Source organism: Solanum stenotomum, unplaced genomic scaffold (genome assembly GCF_019186545.1).
Source record: "Solanum stenotomum isolate F172 unplaced genomic scaffold, ASM1918654v1 scaffold28496, whole genome shotgun sequence".
Taxonomy (NCBI): Eukaryota; Viridiplantae; Streptophyta; class Magnoliopsida; order Solanales; family Solanaceae; genus Solanum; species Solanum stenotomum.
Genome location: NW_026030018.1, coordinates 221,590 through 236,371, shown reverse-complemented (window position 1 = coordinate 236,371; position 14,782 = coordinate 221,590). Strand labels below are relative to the sequence as shown.

Below are 14,782 nucleotides of genomic sequence, written 5' to 3'. Positions count from 1 at the left end.
TAAAAATAACATGTATTGTAAAAAAAAAAAACTATTTACAAAAATATCCTCCACAATTAAAGTGAAAAAGATGTAAAAAGAGTTTAGAGAGATAATTGTGTCTTTAAAATGCTAATGCACCCTTTGTATTATTAATACCTATAAATCCATGATATTAGTAATACACTCCCCAATACACAATAGAGCGAATAACTAATATACATAACATGAAAAAGTACACCAAACAAGGTACTACTAATACATAAAGCTAATGCTAACACTTAAAGATTCAAAACCAAACATTGAGTAACAAAGAAGTTAAAGATTGAGAGAGCAAATAGAAAATATATACCGCATGGTGTTTCTCTACACTAATACATTATTATCTAACTAAATCTCATGAGCAACTAACTAAAAACTACAACTAATATGTTACTCCAAAGTACAATGACCATTTTATCCTCTCAACAAACAGTAATTTTGTGTCATTTGAAAGATAAATCATATTCAAAAAAGTAATCCTGAGATGGCTGTAGCAACTGTAGCTGCAAAACTAGGATTCTTGGACAACGAAGACGCCATTTGTTCGACTAAATATTGTTGTTGCAGTGAATTTGTGTTGATGTCTTCCATAAATTTGTTAAAAAATGTTGGATCTGTTGTATTGACTAATGGCACTGTTATTTCAGCTTGAGATGGTTGAGGATGGTTGTGCTCCCCTTCATATGTAGCTACTAAAATTGATGCATCTTTAACACTTCTTTGTACCTATAGATTGAGTTTCATTTATAATTATTAGACAACACAAAATTAAATAAATGTTAGGTGGGAACATTAAAGTTAACACATCCTTTTCCAAGCATTTACTCCTACTTTTTTATTAACACACCCGTTAATAAAATACTCCCTCTATTTTATATTAACTCAATTTTTAGACCTTTTTTTACTGTTCAAAATAATTAAAGTGTTCAAAGTTTGACATAAATGATTAAATTTTTTTTTTTTCATATTTGTTTTTTTCTATAATGAAATTTGATATTTTCTAGGAGATAAGTTATAAGTACTAATGGAAAAAACACTAATGGAAAGTATATTTAAATTATATTCTTGAATATTTTTCTTAATATGTGTACACTGCCTCATAAATTCAGTTAATAATATGGAATAGAGGGAGAATCAACTAAAATCATAATTTGAATAAATTATCTTTATTTACTTTTTGATTTTAATTTAATTTTATAGTTTGCTGTTTTTCACTTCATTAATATCTCTCTTCATTTATTGAGTAAGGGTAAAATTGAAAATAAATATTTTAATTTTTTAAAATGATAATTATTTTGAATCAATTATTTTTAATAAGCACGAAAATTAAAATAGACGGGAGTAGTAAACTAATTAACCTTTTTCTTGACTGGGCATGTTGGTGCAAATGAACACTTAAAATAGGCTCTTGGAGAAGGGTTATCTCTTGTCACTTTTTGACCATATTTTCTCCAATTATATCCATCTTTCACCACCTGTATAAAGCAGACCAAGAAAAGAATATATATATTAAGAAAAGGATGATACTTTATTTGTGTTCAATTGAGAGGATGACTGTTATAAAGAGTTAAACAATTGATTCTACAAAAGACATAGATATTATATAGTGAAATGCTGTTACAGAGGATGACTGTTACAAAAAATTTTTTGAACTTACTGAGGTTTGATCGGAAGGAGTAGTTTTAACACAAACAGTTGAAATATTAGTAGTGATTTCTCTTGGCCTCTTTGGTGATGCTTCTTCAAAATTGATGTGTGAATTATTCACACAATACTCTTCTTCAGCCTTTCTTTTTCTTGATAATAATAATTTAGAGTTGTCTTCTTCATGAGTAGAGTATTTTTGTTGCAACTCAATTATATGAGTTTGCAAAGAATTGTACTTCTCACTCAAACTTGTTAGCGTTGTTGCTAGTTTCTTGTTCTCCTCTCTCATCCTACTCAATTCTTCATTCAATGTCTCACGCTACATAAAAATCAAATTACGTGTTATAGCAGGTAATCTGTCATATTTTCAAGATGTAACAAAATTGTCACAATAATATAAATATACTTACCGGTATCGGACTTCTATTGATGTTGTGCAATAAGGGGTTTGTGTTAAGGTCAATAAAAAAAGACTTGTTTCCCATACTTGTGTCTATGGAATCTAATTTTAATTTTTTTTTCTCTCTTTTATTTTTGTTTTTATGAAAGGGATGAAAAGAGGAATTGAGTAAGATTGGTATTTATAAGGGAGAAAGTGGAAGTAGTTAAATTGATTTTTTGGTCTTGGGATGGAAGGGAAAGTGCAAGGAAATTGAGGGTATATAAAAGTATAGTATTAGTAATTGCGTATTAAAAGACTTCACTATGGAGGTGACCATTTAGAAAGACTTGGTGAAAGTGAAATGTACTACTTTCAAGATAGTCTATATTCAAGTCTTGGTCAATTTTCATTTTTATTTGATCAAGAATTGCTTATGGCTTATTTAAGTATGTCTAGGCCATTTCACGTAAATGGTAGCCTCTTTTATCTATCTTACACACCTTTATATCGGAGTTTTTGCTTCCCTCACACCCTTTTGCATCCCCTTGGTATAAGAAGTCGGATCTGCTCATCTCATTAACCATCAGGACTTATGTTATTTTTAATTTCAATTTTGAGTGCCCAACATTGGGTGAGATGAGTCATGCTCTGATACCATGTTAAATTAGATTTTTGGTCTAACTTACACATTAAAAACTAGCTCAAAAGTAGAAAATTAATTGTCTAAGCCTTATAAAGAGTCTACATCTCGTTAACCATCACATACTTTTGTCCTTCTTTAACAACTAATTGTAACTAGATGTAAGGTTTAATCCCCTTTTGTATTCTTTTGCTTAAATAACGTAGGAGTTCGATCCAAAACCCATCACGATGAAAGCCTGAGTGGATGATTTTTATCTTAAAAAAATAAAAAAGGGACCTATTAAGAATCTAGAATCTAATATATTAGGTTATTTCGTGGAAAAAGACTTCATTTTCACAAGAAGAGGTGACGTCATTTTGCATCACCCAAATGACGTAAATGTTACAATGATTCAATTTTCGCACCCTTTTCTGATGATTTTTGCTTGTTTTCTTCAAAGTCTTTTCTCGCGTATTAGAAAAAAGTAATTAAACTATTCTAGATTTTAATTGACTATATTATAAATTAGAGTGGCAAATCAAATGGAACTAGCTAGTAAATTGACAATAATTAACTACTACTCCGAGCTACTAGCTAGTATAAAACTATTTGAGCTTAGGATATCTTATAGGATATTCTAAAAATATTTCATGATGTATATTATTTCAATTAATTAGAGCTAGATAAAGTAAGAAAGACATAAAAACATCCAAAATAATCTACACAAAGTCTGTTGATGAGAATGATCCCCCTAGTTAGACGGGGATGAGAATTTTGAATTCCTTATAAGATTTGGATAATCTTTTTTTCATTGAGTTAGCTTTTGGGATATAAGTTGAGCCAAAATTTAATTAGACATGGTATGAAAGCCAGATATATTATGATACGGAATTCTTAGTGTTAAGTTTCACAACAAAGAAGAATCTGCTACTTACTGATATGCAGGAACAATCAAACAGTATATGCATAGAAGAGAGAAAGTCCAATTGTATAGAATTGGGAAACTGATTTACAGAACTTACAAAAGAAAAAATATCTAGTTCTATTTATACTAGAGAATTAATTAACCAACTTAAACCAGCTAACTACCACTAACTCCAGCCTAACTAACCTGTAACAGAATTAAGCTAAGGCACAACTGTACAGGTTGTTAATTCCTCAACACCCTCCCTCAAGCTAGGTGCTATAAACAAATTCTTCATGCCTAGCTTGCAGACTAAGTAGGAATGTTGTATGTGAGTGAGTCCTTTAGTCAATACATCTGCTAGTTGTTCAGAAGAAGGAAGGTGTAGCAGATGCACAAGTCCTGATAAAGTGACAATCCAAATCAACGTGCTTGGTCCTTTCATGAATACTGGATTTAAAGTTATCTGAATAGCTGACTTACTATCATTGTGAAGTAGGATAGATAATTGTAGATCAACAACCAATTCTTTGAACAACCTGGTAAGCCAAACAATCTCTGCTACTGTTGAAGCTAAGCTCCTGTATTCAGTTTCAGCAGAACTCCTTGAAACAGTCAGTTGCTTCTTTGACTTCCATGAAATAAGAGAAGAGCCAAACTTCGTTATGTATCCAGTGACAGATCTCCTGGTATTTGGGCATGCTGCCCAATCAGCATCACAATAGGCAACTAGTACGTTAGAGTTGTGTGAAGACAATAAAACACCAATGCCAAGAGAACTTTTGATGTACCTAACCAACCTTAGTGCAGCCTCCATGTGTGAAGTCTTAGGTGAATGCATAAATTGTCTCAAACATTGCACATCAAGGCAATATCAGGTCTGGTATTCGTCAAGTACAAAAACTTGCCAAGAAGTCTTTGATAGGAACCAATGTCATCTACAGGTGTGTCTCCAGTAAGCCCAGTATAATTATCAAACTCAGTAGTGGTGAATTTCATATTGAACTCCAAGGGAGTACCTATTGGTTTGACCCCTGCAAGTCCTAGATTAGAGATGAGCTCAAGGGCATATTTTCTTTGATGTATAACAATCCCCTCCTTGCTTCTGGCAAACTCAATGCCAAGAAAATATCTGAGACAACCAAGATCCTTGATCTTAAAACTGGAATGCAGGCTAGCTTTAGTATCCTCTATCATAGCTAAATCATCATCAGTGATGAGGAGATCATCAACATATACCAAAACAACAACCATCTTTCCATGTGAATGTCTGATGAACAAGGAGTAGTCTAGGTGACTTTGAGTGAACCCAAAAGAGAGTAAAGCATTAGTGAGTTTTAAATTCTATTGCCTGGAAGCTTGTTTAAGGCCATAGAGTGACTTAAGTAACTTGCAAACTTGTTGAGATTTACCCTGATAAGAAAAACTTTGTGGCATGGTCATATAGACTTCTTCTTCATGATCTCCTTGTAAGAATGCATTAAAGACATCCATTTGATGAATATCCCAATTCTTAGATGCTGCTATAGCTAAAACTGCTCTAACAGTAACCATCTTCACAACTGGAGAAAATGTTTCTTGATAGTCCAAGCCATATTGTTGGTTATACCCTTTAGCCACCAACCTAGCCTTGAATTTATCTATCTCTCCTGAGTCTATGTATTTAATTTTATAAACCCATTTACAACCAATGTCCCTCTTCCCAGGAGGCAGTGAAACCAAAGCACAAGTACCATTGTCTTCTAGTGCATTGATCTCTGTCTGCATAGCTTTTATTCACCTAGGGTCTTGAGCAGCCTGAGCATATGATGTGGGTTCAACAATTGAGGAAAATTTTGTAAGGAAACTTTGGTAAGTAGGGGAAACAAAATCATATGATAGGACATCTGATATGGGATATAAACATGAATAAGCATAAGGACCTTTAGATCCTATGACAAAGTCTTTCATCCAAATAGAAGGTTTGAGAGATCTTGCTGATCTTCTGTTGAGCTCCTGTGGAATGGTAGGAGAAATAGTCGGATCCTCATGGATGTGGAAGTAGAGGATACTAAAAGAGAAACAACTGGATCCAAAGATGGATTAACAACAACAACTAGTTCATCGAAATTAGGAAAAGAGGATGGACAGGATATTGTTGTTGGGGAATCAGTTGTAAGTTGGGAGGAAGAAGAGTGAAATGGAAAGATGGATTCATGGAAAGTGACATCCTGGCTGATAAACACCTTTTTTGTCTCAAAATCAAGGATTTTACACCCCTTCTGAAGAGTACCATAACCAAGCAATACAACCTTAACTGCTCTAGGACCAAACTTATCCTGTCTGGGTAGCAAAGTAGCATAACATAAACAGCCAATGACTCTTAGATAATCCAGAATAGGTGGTCTCCCATACAACTTCTCAAATGGAGACACATTTCCAGGGATAGATGACGGTACCCTATTTATGAGATGTACAACAACCTCAATGCAACAACCCCAGAATTTAAGAGGAAACTGACCCTGAAACATAATTGCTCTTGATGTTTCAAGGATATGTCTATGCCTTCTCTAGACTATACCATTTTGCTGGGGGTATAGGGACAAGAACTTTGATGAATAATGCCATGGGACTGAAACAATTTTGCACACTAAGTATTGAAAAACTTTGTCCTATTATCTGATCTAAACACCTTAATGGTTCTTTCAAACTGATTGGTAATCATGGCAATGAAAGATTTAAGTACAACAGTAACATTAGAATTTAGCCTTAATAAAAAAATCCATGTCCATCGAGAGTAATTATCAACCAAAGTAATTTATTATATTAAAAGTAGTAACTTTGTAAGGACCCCAAACATCCATATGAATCAATTCAAAGGGAACATTAGTTGTAGTAGTACTATGTGGAAAATGAAGTCTAATCTTCCTTGCCATGGGACACACTTCACAGTGATCTAAAGTGCTAATACACTTATTCTGAAATGCTGAAATTTTCCTTAAAACTGCTAGTGGAATATGACCTAATCTTTTGTGCCATAATGCTGAATCAAAAGTAGAAGTAAAAGCAACCAGTGGCCTTTGTCCAGTGTCTCTAATATTCCTTTGTCCAGTGTCTCTACTATTCTTCAATCCTGGTAGAATATAGAGACCTCCCTTTTTTCTACCAATCACCCTCACTCTCCTAGTAGAGAGGTCTTGAAAGGTGCAAAAATCAGGATAAAAGGAAACACAACAATTCAATTGCCTTGTAAGCTTAGAGACTGACAGAAGGTTAAAATGAAAATTAGGGATACATAAGACATCTTTGAGGACATCACCTCTAGCAAGATAACTATTTCCTGTGTGAATGATCTCTGCAGAAGCCCCTGTGGGCAATTGAACTTGACCTGCACAACCAACATCAACATTATCAACCAACAATTGATGATTACCAACCATCTGATAAGTGGCCCCTGTGTCGACTATCCAAGTAGGATTAGTAATTAAGTTCGAGAAAGATATACATGCCATATGAGCACTGGCCTTACCAGGTGAAGAATGATCTAACATTTCTCTGATATGAGATTGTTGTTGTGGAGCAATCATGGGTACATTAGTGAAGTTGTTCCCAGATGTAGGTGTAGAAAAATTGGATCCAGAAGAACAAACAACCGAATTTCCAGTATGAGCTAAATGACTACCTACATAAGTCGAGTGCCCAACATAATTTCCACCAACAGGGTGGTGGCATGAGTGAGTCGTATTCATCCCAGAGATCTTTCAATTTGGAATAAAAAAACAGACACAGAGGAGGTGCCCTGTTGTAGATTGACGATGGATTTATGTAAATGGAACATTCTGGAAGTTGTTACCTTATTGAAGCGTTCGCACATATCTTCCCAATTAGTAGAAGCATTCGATCGGAATAGGACTCCGGCAAGCAAATCACGGCTGACGTTATTCATGATCCATGACTTGACGATTGCATTGCATCGATCCCATAGATGCTCATGCGTCTTCCCATATGTATCGCCCGTCACAGATCCATCAATAATCCCCAATTTGTTCCGTGTGAGCAGTGAGAGCTTCATCGCCTCACGCCAAAGAGTGTAATTCTCCATCCCGACCGGCGGCATACCAATTTGAAAGAGAGTTAGGAGCATCAGAAAGATGCAAATAGAGTGCATGATGTTGATCGATAGTGAGATCTCTACGCATCGACGAACTGCTATATTCGATCGCCATGGATATGAAATAAGAGTAATCTCTTGATTTTCAACGATCCTTGAAGAAAATCCCTAGATCGACTCTAACGAAGCTCTGATACTATGTTAAATTTCACAATAATGAAGAATCTGCTACTTACTGATATGCAGGAACAATCAAACAGTACATGCATAGAAGAGAGAAACTCCAATTGTATAGAATTGGAAAACTGATTTACAGAACTTACAAAACGAAAAATATTTAGTCCTATTTATAGATGAATTAAGCTCACTAACTAGAGAATTAATTAACCGACTTAAACCAGCTAACTACCACTAACTCCAGCCTAACTAACCTGTAACAGAATTAAGCTAAGGCACAGCTGTACAGGTTGTTAATTCCTCAACAGTGTTAAATTTCATCTCTGCTAGTAAAGCATAGAATTCTCAAATTAAGATGAACTAAGCCAGGTTCACGTCCTTATAATAAATTATACTATATAATTAGGTAATAAGTGTGATCATAAATAACTTCATTAGTATTATGATTGATCTACTCTAATATCCAAATTCTTAAATTATGAAAAAAACTCACAAACTGTGCAAGTCTGCACATAACATATCCATTTTGCTTAAAATTTTCCATAAAATTTGATACTTGAATTTATATTGATTTTCTGTACATGATTTAAGCAACTATGGTGAAGGTATTGAATGTATAATGGTCTGAAGAACAAGGAGATTCAAAAGGAGATTGAGAAGAATTTCTTGCGGAGACTAATTTGGGCAATTAAATGTCTAAATAGAAAAATGGAATTCTTGGCCCATCACCAGACTGAGAATTTTCTTTCTTCAGCCGCGGAAGGTATGGTTCTGTCGAAGAGCAACACCCCTCTAACGTCCTCATCTAATCATGAGCCATAGGCTAATCTTGGTTCAACAACATTATTTAAAGATTTCTTACACTCCCTCCAAAGCTTATTAAGAGCAAGCATGACATCATAGCATAGTTGTTTAATTAAGCAAAGAGATATAAGAATCCATACCTTATGAACTGCAAATCTTTTCATGTCAATTTGAAAGGTACATTCATAATTCACCAGATCACTACGCCCATCATTATTAACGACAATAATTGCACTCAAATTCAGCATTTGTTAATGCGGAAGACTGTGAGATATATTAATGTGCCGTAACAGGGGTTGTGTTTTTTCAGAGGCGGTGGTAAGATATGCCTATTTTGAAGCACTGTTATTTTATTAGCGAAGACTTGTGTTTTACATGGTGAAAAGTAGAGAGTAAATTTGAAATAAAATAAAAATGATCTTCAAAAAGGAATCACAACAAACAAACTAAATTTTTTGAATCAATTCGTATTGAAATTTTGACTCCAATTTCAAGCTCAAAAATTTAAATTAGTAGTTCAATGCATTTCAATTATCATGTATTTCATTTGTAATTTACTCTTCATGAAATATAAGAGAATATGAAAAGATTAATTTTTTAGCGTAAGATTTGATATGGATTAATGTCATTTAGATTTCTAGTAAACATATTTACTGTCATATATTTTGAAATTTTAATTTTAAGAGAACATTAAATAGAGATACAATAATAAATTTACCTAAATTTTTAATGAGTGTGAAATTTAAATTGGTAACAACTAAATAGAAATAGAGGGATAGTTTAGTAGTATCTTTTTTACTTTTCAATTCCTTCAGTGAGTTATGATTTTTAAAATAGAATTTGAAAATAGTAAACGCAAGAAATACAAAAAGATTGTGTTACAATGCGAAATATATTTTAATAAGCAAATAATTACGAAGCTGAATAAAGAAAGAAGAAACGAATCCGAAGCTTAAAGGGTAATAATAGTATTATTTTTAATCCAAATTTAAAAAGGGGTAACAGTAAGGGAAAAGAAATCAATTGGACAAAAGTGTCGGGCACACCATGCGGGAGACGTCAACTTACGAAGTAGGGCGTGACTGTGAGGATGATCACATTCACACCTTATAAGGCGAGCTGGACCCCATGCCTTGTAAGGCATTATTATATGGCAGTCGGCAGACCCCTTTCCACTTGCATGCATTCCATCCTCAAGCATTCACGGAATTTTCTATGGAAACTCAATTTGTGTGAAAGTCAATGCACAAATTAAGAGACCAGCAAGAAACATGTGTAATTTCTGCGATAGTTTTTTCCACTATTTTAGCGATTATGATTGAGATAAAGCTCTTTAGATGGTCTTTTCTATTGTCCGGGTTGTTTCCATCTAGTACACTAATAGTGATGGATGCCTTATTGTGTATTAATCCTAATTCATGGAGACTGTGTCACTTCTAAATTAGAGATGCCATTCTTCAGAGGAAAAAATCTTTTTTCCTCTGCCTCTGCTGAAAGGCGAGAGAAAGAGAAGGATTGTTATTTGAATAATGAAAGTTTGGTGCTTGAGGAATTTCTTGCTTTATGCGACGGAAATTGCAGAATTCCCATTCGTTACTTTACTTTACTGCCATAGAGATCAACAATGCAATAAAACACTCTAAACGAAAAATGGACCTTGCCAAGGGGTCTACGGCTATGGGATCGCTAGACAACCGCCTTGTTTTAGTTAGGTTCAATACATGTACGACATTCAATATCCACAGAGATGTAGCAGTTACTGCTCAGATGAGTCATCTCAAGAATGTGCTGAGACTTGTCGGTTGCTGTCTAGAATTTGAACAACCAGCTCTGGTGTATTAATATGTTGAAGCTATATAAAATTGTTTCTATAATAGTTTTCCTGCATACAGAATTTACTACGCCCATCATCCACAGAAATATAAAGCCTCACAATGTGATAATAAATCAGTACAGCGGGGTTTCCAAGATATTGAACTTCTCATTCTCCATAGCATTGCCTCCAGGGGAATTGGAGTTGGTAGATGATGTGCGTGGAACAGGTGGGTATATAGCTACGGAATATCACCAGCAGGGTATTATTACTCAAAAAACAGATGTCTACAGCTTTGGGATTCTTCTCTTTCAGCTATTAACCGGAAAGGACATGCACAATATTTCTAGAAGAGTGGATTTTACAAATTCAAAAGAGGGAATAGATTTTGAAGAAGACGCTAAATCCAATACAGAAGAGGGTAGTGCTATGAATAGACTGGATTCTGTAATTCTGGAAGATACAATAGATTCTAAAAATCTTCAAATCAACTTTGTGGATCGTTATATTAAAGAGAGTAATGTAATGGATATTACGGATCCAACTATCTTAGAAGAGCATGGAATTGAGATTCAACAACAATTGAAAGACTACTTGGATCTTGTTAAGAAATGCACAGCTGACAAGGGAGAAGATAGACCATACATTATTCATGTCGCAAGGGAATTAGGTCGAATTGGAAAGTGTTTATGTGCCCACACTCTTGGTCAAAATTATATGTTTATTTTAATTTCTTAACGTATTCATATTTAATGAAACTTCATTAGATTAGTTGGTTGCTAAGTAGTTAAAAGGTGGTTAGGATGATTAAGGGTAGTATAGTCTTTTCTCTTAAAAGTTGTTATAACTAACTCTTCAATAGTTAGTTACAGAAACATATATAAATACATGTTCCTATCATTGTACATGTTAGCCGCCTTTGAGCTCATAAATGAAATTCTTCTTCTTTATCTTCTAGTAGTCTCTGTAAATTGTGTCTACGTTCATGGTATCAGAGCTTTACACAGTGACAAACTGTGATAGGCAATTTAGGTTGAAGAATCAGAGAGTTGCTTTGTCGATTCACAGATTCATCAGATTCGAATCAAAGAGTTGCTTTGTCGATTCACAGATTCATCAGATTCCCAGTTGATCTGCAGATTGGAGTTCACAACTTTTATTAACTGAGTTTGATTCTTATTCCGCAACGAGTTTGATCACTATGTCTCCAGATCGAGTAGCTGAAGAACTAGATCGAGGTATCAACAATGGAGAAATTGATTGTTCCTTCAATTTGCCTTCTAATACAGTCTCATCATCTCAAGGTATTGACTATAACCATCATCTGTTTCTTACTCCTACTGATGTGAGTGGTGTTAGCCTTATTTCTTTTCAATTGCTTGGCATTGAGAATTACACATTGTGGAGTCGATCTATTACACTAGCTCTATTGGGAAGAAATAAGATAGGATTGGTGGACGGGTCCTGCAGGAAGGAAGTTTATGGTGAATAATTGTGGGCAATGGGAGAGGGTAAATGCCATTGTATTGTCTTGGTTAATGAACTCAGTATCTAAGAGTCTCCTTAGTGGTGTTGCTTTTGCTTCGAGTGCTTTGCAAGTTTGGAATGACTTGAAAAAGAGATTTGATAGAGTAGATGGCTCTAGAACATATAGTCTTCACAAAGACATTGCAACATTGCAACAATGTACTAATTCAGTTTCTGAGTATTATACAAGACTTAAAACTTTATGGGATGAGTCTGAACTTTTAGTGCCTGCACCTTGTTGCAATTGTGATAAATCAAAAGGATTTGTAGCTCACATGAATAGGCAGAAACTGTATCAGTTTTTGATGGAGTTAAATGAGTCCTATCAACAGGCCAGAAGTCAGATTTTGATACTAAATCCTTTGTCTACTATTAATCATGTTTATGTTATGATAGTGGGAGATGAAAGTTAAAAGGCAGTGATGTCAACATCAGCATGGGAATGAACACAGTTAGTGCTGACTCTGTGGCTATGTATTCTAAATCTGCATCTACCTCAGGTGTAAATTAGAGATTCAAGAGGAACTCAGTCTTGATTTGTGACTTATGTAAGTGTAAAGGTCATAGCAAGAAGTATTGCTACAAGATTATAGGGTATCCACCTGACTTCAAGTCAAAAAGAAAGCCACAAGGTATTGCATCAGATGGCAATCCTGATCAGGTTCACTTCTCCTATGGTATGAATACTAATGTGCAGGTACTAGGATGGGGGAGAAAACCTGATAGCCCTCAGAGTGATCATGGTGTACCAGGTCCTTCCAGTTCTTCTAAGTTGGTGAGTCAAGCTGAACTGGAGGTAAAGAAGTTGTTGAAGGGTTGCACTTTCACAAAGGATTAATATGATCACATTCTCAAAGATTTTTAGCACAAGACAGACATTGCCTCATTAGATTGTAATGCTACACCTGCTGCTGCTCATACTGCAGGTAAATCATTACATGTTCTTGGTATTAACAGAGTGTGGATTGTAGATACTGGTGCTACCAATCATATGGTATCTGATTTAGATATGTTTATCAAAGGCACTGTTTCAAAATTAGAGGTTCCTAAGGTGGTGTACTTACCTAATGGAGATAGTACTCAAGTGACACATGAGGCTCATGTGCATTAGGAGATAATGGTATTATTTCCAATGTGTTGTATCTACCTGACTTCCAGTACAATTTGATGTCTGTCAACAAATTAACAAAGGAGTTAGACTGCTCAGTTACTTTTTTTCCTAACTGTTATGTTTTCCAAAAGCTTTACAGTGGAAAGGTAAAGCAAATTGGTGAAGAAACAGGTTGTCTGTATACTCAAAAGCATGTCAGTAATCAAAGGGATATAGCTTTAAATGTGTCTCAAGTTTCTACAGATATGGAGTTGTGGCATCAAAGGCTAGGACATGTCTCTTCTGGTGTACTTGTTAGAATGTTTTCTATGAATAAAGAAAGTCAGTGTAAGGTGTCTAAGTGTTTAGTTTGTCCTTATGCCAAGAAAACTAGACTAAGTTTTCCTACTAGCAGTATCAAAAGTTGTGAATATTTCAAGTTAATTCATGTAGACCTTTGGGGTCTATATAATACAACTACTTTTGATGGAAACAAGTATTTTCTTGGTTGTTTCTTCTTAAACATAAATATGATGTTTGTGTCTCCTTACAAATGTTTGTGCAATATGTTCAATATCACTTTGCCAAGACTGTTAAGACAATAAGGTCTGATAATGGCACTGAGTTTGTAAACTCTACTTGTGAAAGCATGTTTCAAAAGTTAGGTATTATACATTAGAGATCTTGTCCATATACACCCCAACAGAATGGGTAGCTGGAAGAAAACACAGACATCTACTTCTACTTGAAGTTACAAGAGCACTCAAATTTCAGGCAAAAATTCCTATCAAGTACTAGGGGCATTGTGTATTAGCAGCAGCCTATATTATCAACAGAATCCCTAGCAGTGTACTTAATTTTCAAACTCCCTATGAGAGATTATATGGTAGCAAACCATTACTTTCACATTTTAAGACTATTGGTTGTTTATGCTTTGCCAAAAGTCTTACTGAACATGATAAACTAATGCATAGAGCCAGGTCAACTATTCATATGGGGTATTCAACAACACAAAAAGGGTACATTCTTCTGGATCTTACCATCAAAGTATTTTTTGTAAGCAGAGGTGTTATGTTTCGGGAGGACATGTTTCCTTTTTCATATGACAAAAACTCTGGAAGACACCAGTTATTCACAGATATATTACAAGGAGGTTCAGATGTAAATTTTCAAAAGTTGTCTCAGCCAGCTTATGTATCCTATAATCCTGAGCATGAAGGTCATGTTCTTGGCCTTGCAAGTCAGGAGCTTGAACAACTTGGAGATTAAGAACATGTCCAACATATGCCTGAGATTCCAGATGATAATTTGGTTGCAGTATGTGATCCTTTAGCAAAAACAAGCTCAGGAAGTTCTTCTTCTGGTACTGACACTCTTATGGATTCTAGTCAAAAGGGTCAACAAGTTGTTGTATCAACTGATATCAGAAGGTCCACTAGAACTAAGCAGTCTCATGTTTGGATAACAAATTTTGTTACACAAAAGGCAGTGAAGTATCCTATGGGAAATTATGTGAGCTATAATCATCTCTCATCCTCCTATCAGTGTTATATTGTTGCTTCTTCTTCACTGAAGGAACCTGGTATATATTCTAAACCTGTGATGGACCAAGGGTGGATAGATGCTATGCAACTGGAAATTCAAGCATTAGAAAACAACAATACCTGGGTGGTTACTGATCTTCCACAAGGAAAGAAACCTATAG

At 34.8% G+C, this 14,782-nt stretch overlaps 2 protein-coding genes and 1 pseudogene across 2 annotated transcripts; 2 read left to right on the top strand and 1 right to left on the bottom strand.

The window, feature by feature from the left end:
- Positions 1-304: 304 nt before the first annotated feature.
- Positions 305-2,279, bottom strand: LOC125851681 (probable WRKY transcription factor 40). The gene is made up of 4 exons (XM_049531453.1): positions 2,079-2,279; positions 1,679-1,987; positions 1,380-1,496; positions 305-747 (listed from the first exon to the last, which is right to left on the bottom strand). Exons 1-4 carry the CDS (start codon positions 2,151-2,153, stop codon positions 487-489), a joined length of 762 nt encoding a protein of 253 aa, XP_049387410.1. The 5' UTR covers positions 2,154-2,279; the 3' UTR covers positions 305-486.
- A 7,734-nt stretch (positions 2,280-10,013) lies between these two features.
- On the top strand, positions 10,014-11,204 carry LOC125851680 (serine/threonine-protein kinase ZRK4-like; annotated as a pseudogene).
- A 457-nt stretch (positions 11,205-11,661) lies between these two features.
- Positions 11,662-14,346, top strand: LOC125851670 (uncharacterized). Its single transcript, XM_049531439.1, has 6 exons — positions 11,662-11,944; positions 12,009-12,326; positions 12,548-12,783; positions 12,853-13,089; positions 13,230-13,399; positions 14,142-14,346. The coding sequence occupies exons 1-6, from the start codon at positions 11,662-11,664 to the stop codon at positions 14,344-14,346; spliced, it is 1,449 nt and encodes a 482-aa protein (XP_049387396.1).
- The last annotated feature ends 436 nt before the right edge of the window (positions 14,347-14,782 follow it).

Excerpts from the sequence above, each read along its gene's own strand:
- LOC125851681 (XM_049531453.1), bottom strand. The coding sequence starts at position 2,153 with ATGGGAAACAAGTCTTTTTTTATTGACCTTAACACAAACCCCTTATTG. Across the intron at positions 1,988-2,078 it reads TCAATAGAAGTCCGATACCG|CGTGAGACATTGAATGAAGA; the intron begins GTAAGTATATTT and ends ATTTTTATGTAG. Across the intron at positions 748-1,379 it reads CATGCCCAGTCAAGAAAAAG|GTACAAAGAAGTGTTAAAGA; the intron begins GTTAATTAGTTT and ends CTCAATCTATAG.
- LOC125851670 (XM_049531439.1), top strand. The coding sequence starts at position 11,662 with ATGTCTCCAGATCGAGTAGCTGAAGAACTAGATCGAGGTATCAACAAT. Across the intron at positions 11,945-12,008 it reads CTGCAGGAAGGAAGTTTATG|TATCTAAGAGTCTCCTTAGT; the intron begins GTGAATAATTGT and ends TAATGAACTCAG. Across the intron at positions 13,090-13,229 it reads AAGTGACACATGAGGCTCAT|CTTTACAGTGGAAAGGTAAA; the intron begins GTGCATTAGGAG and ends GTTTTCCAAAAG.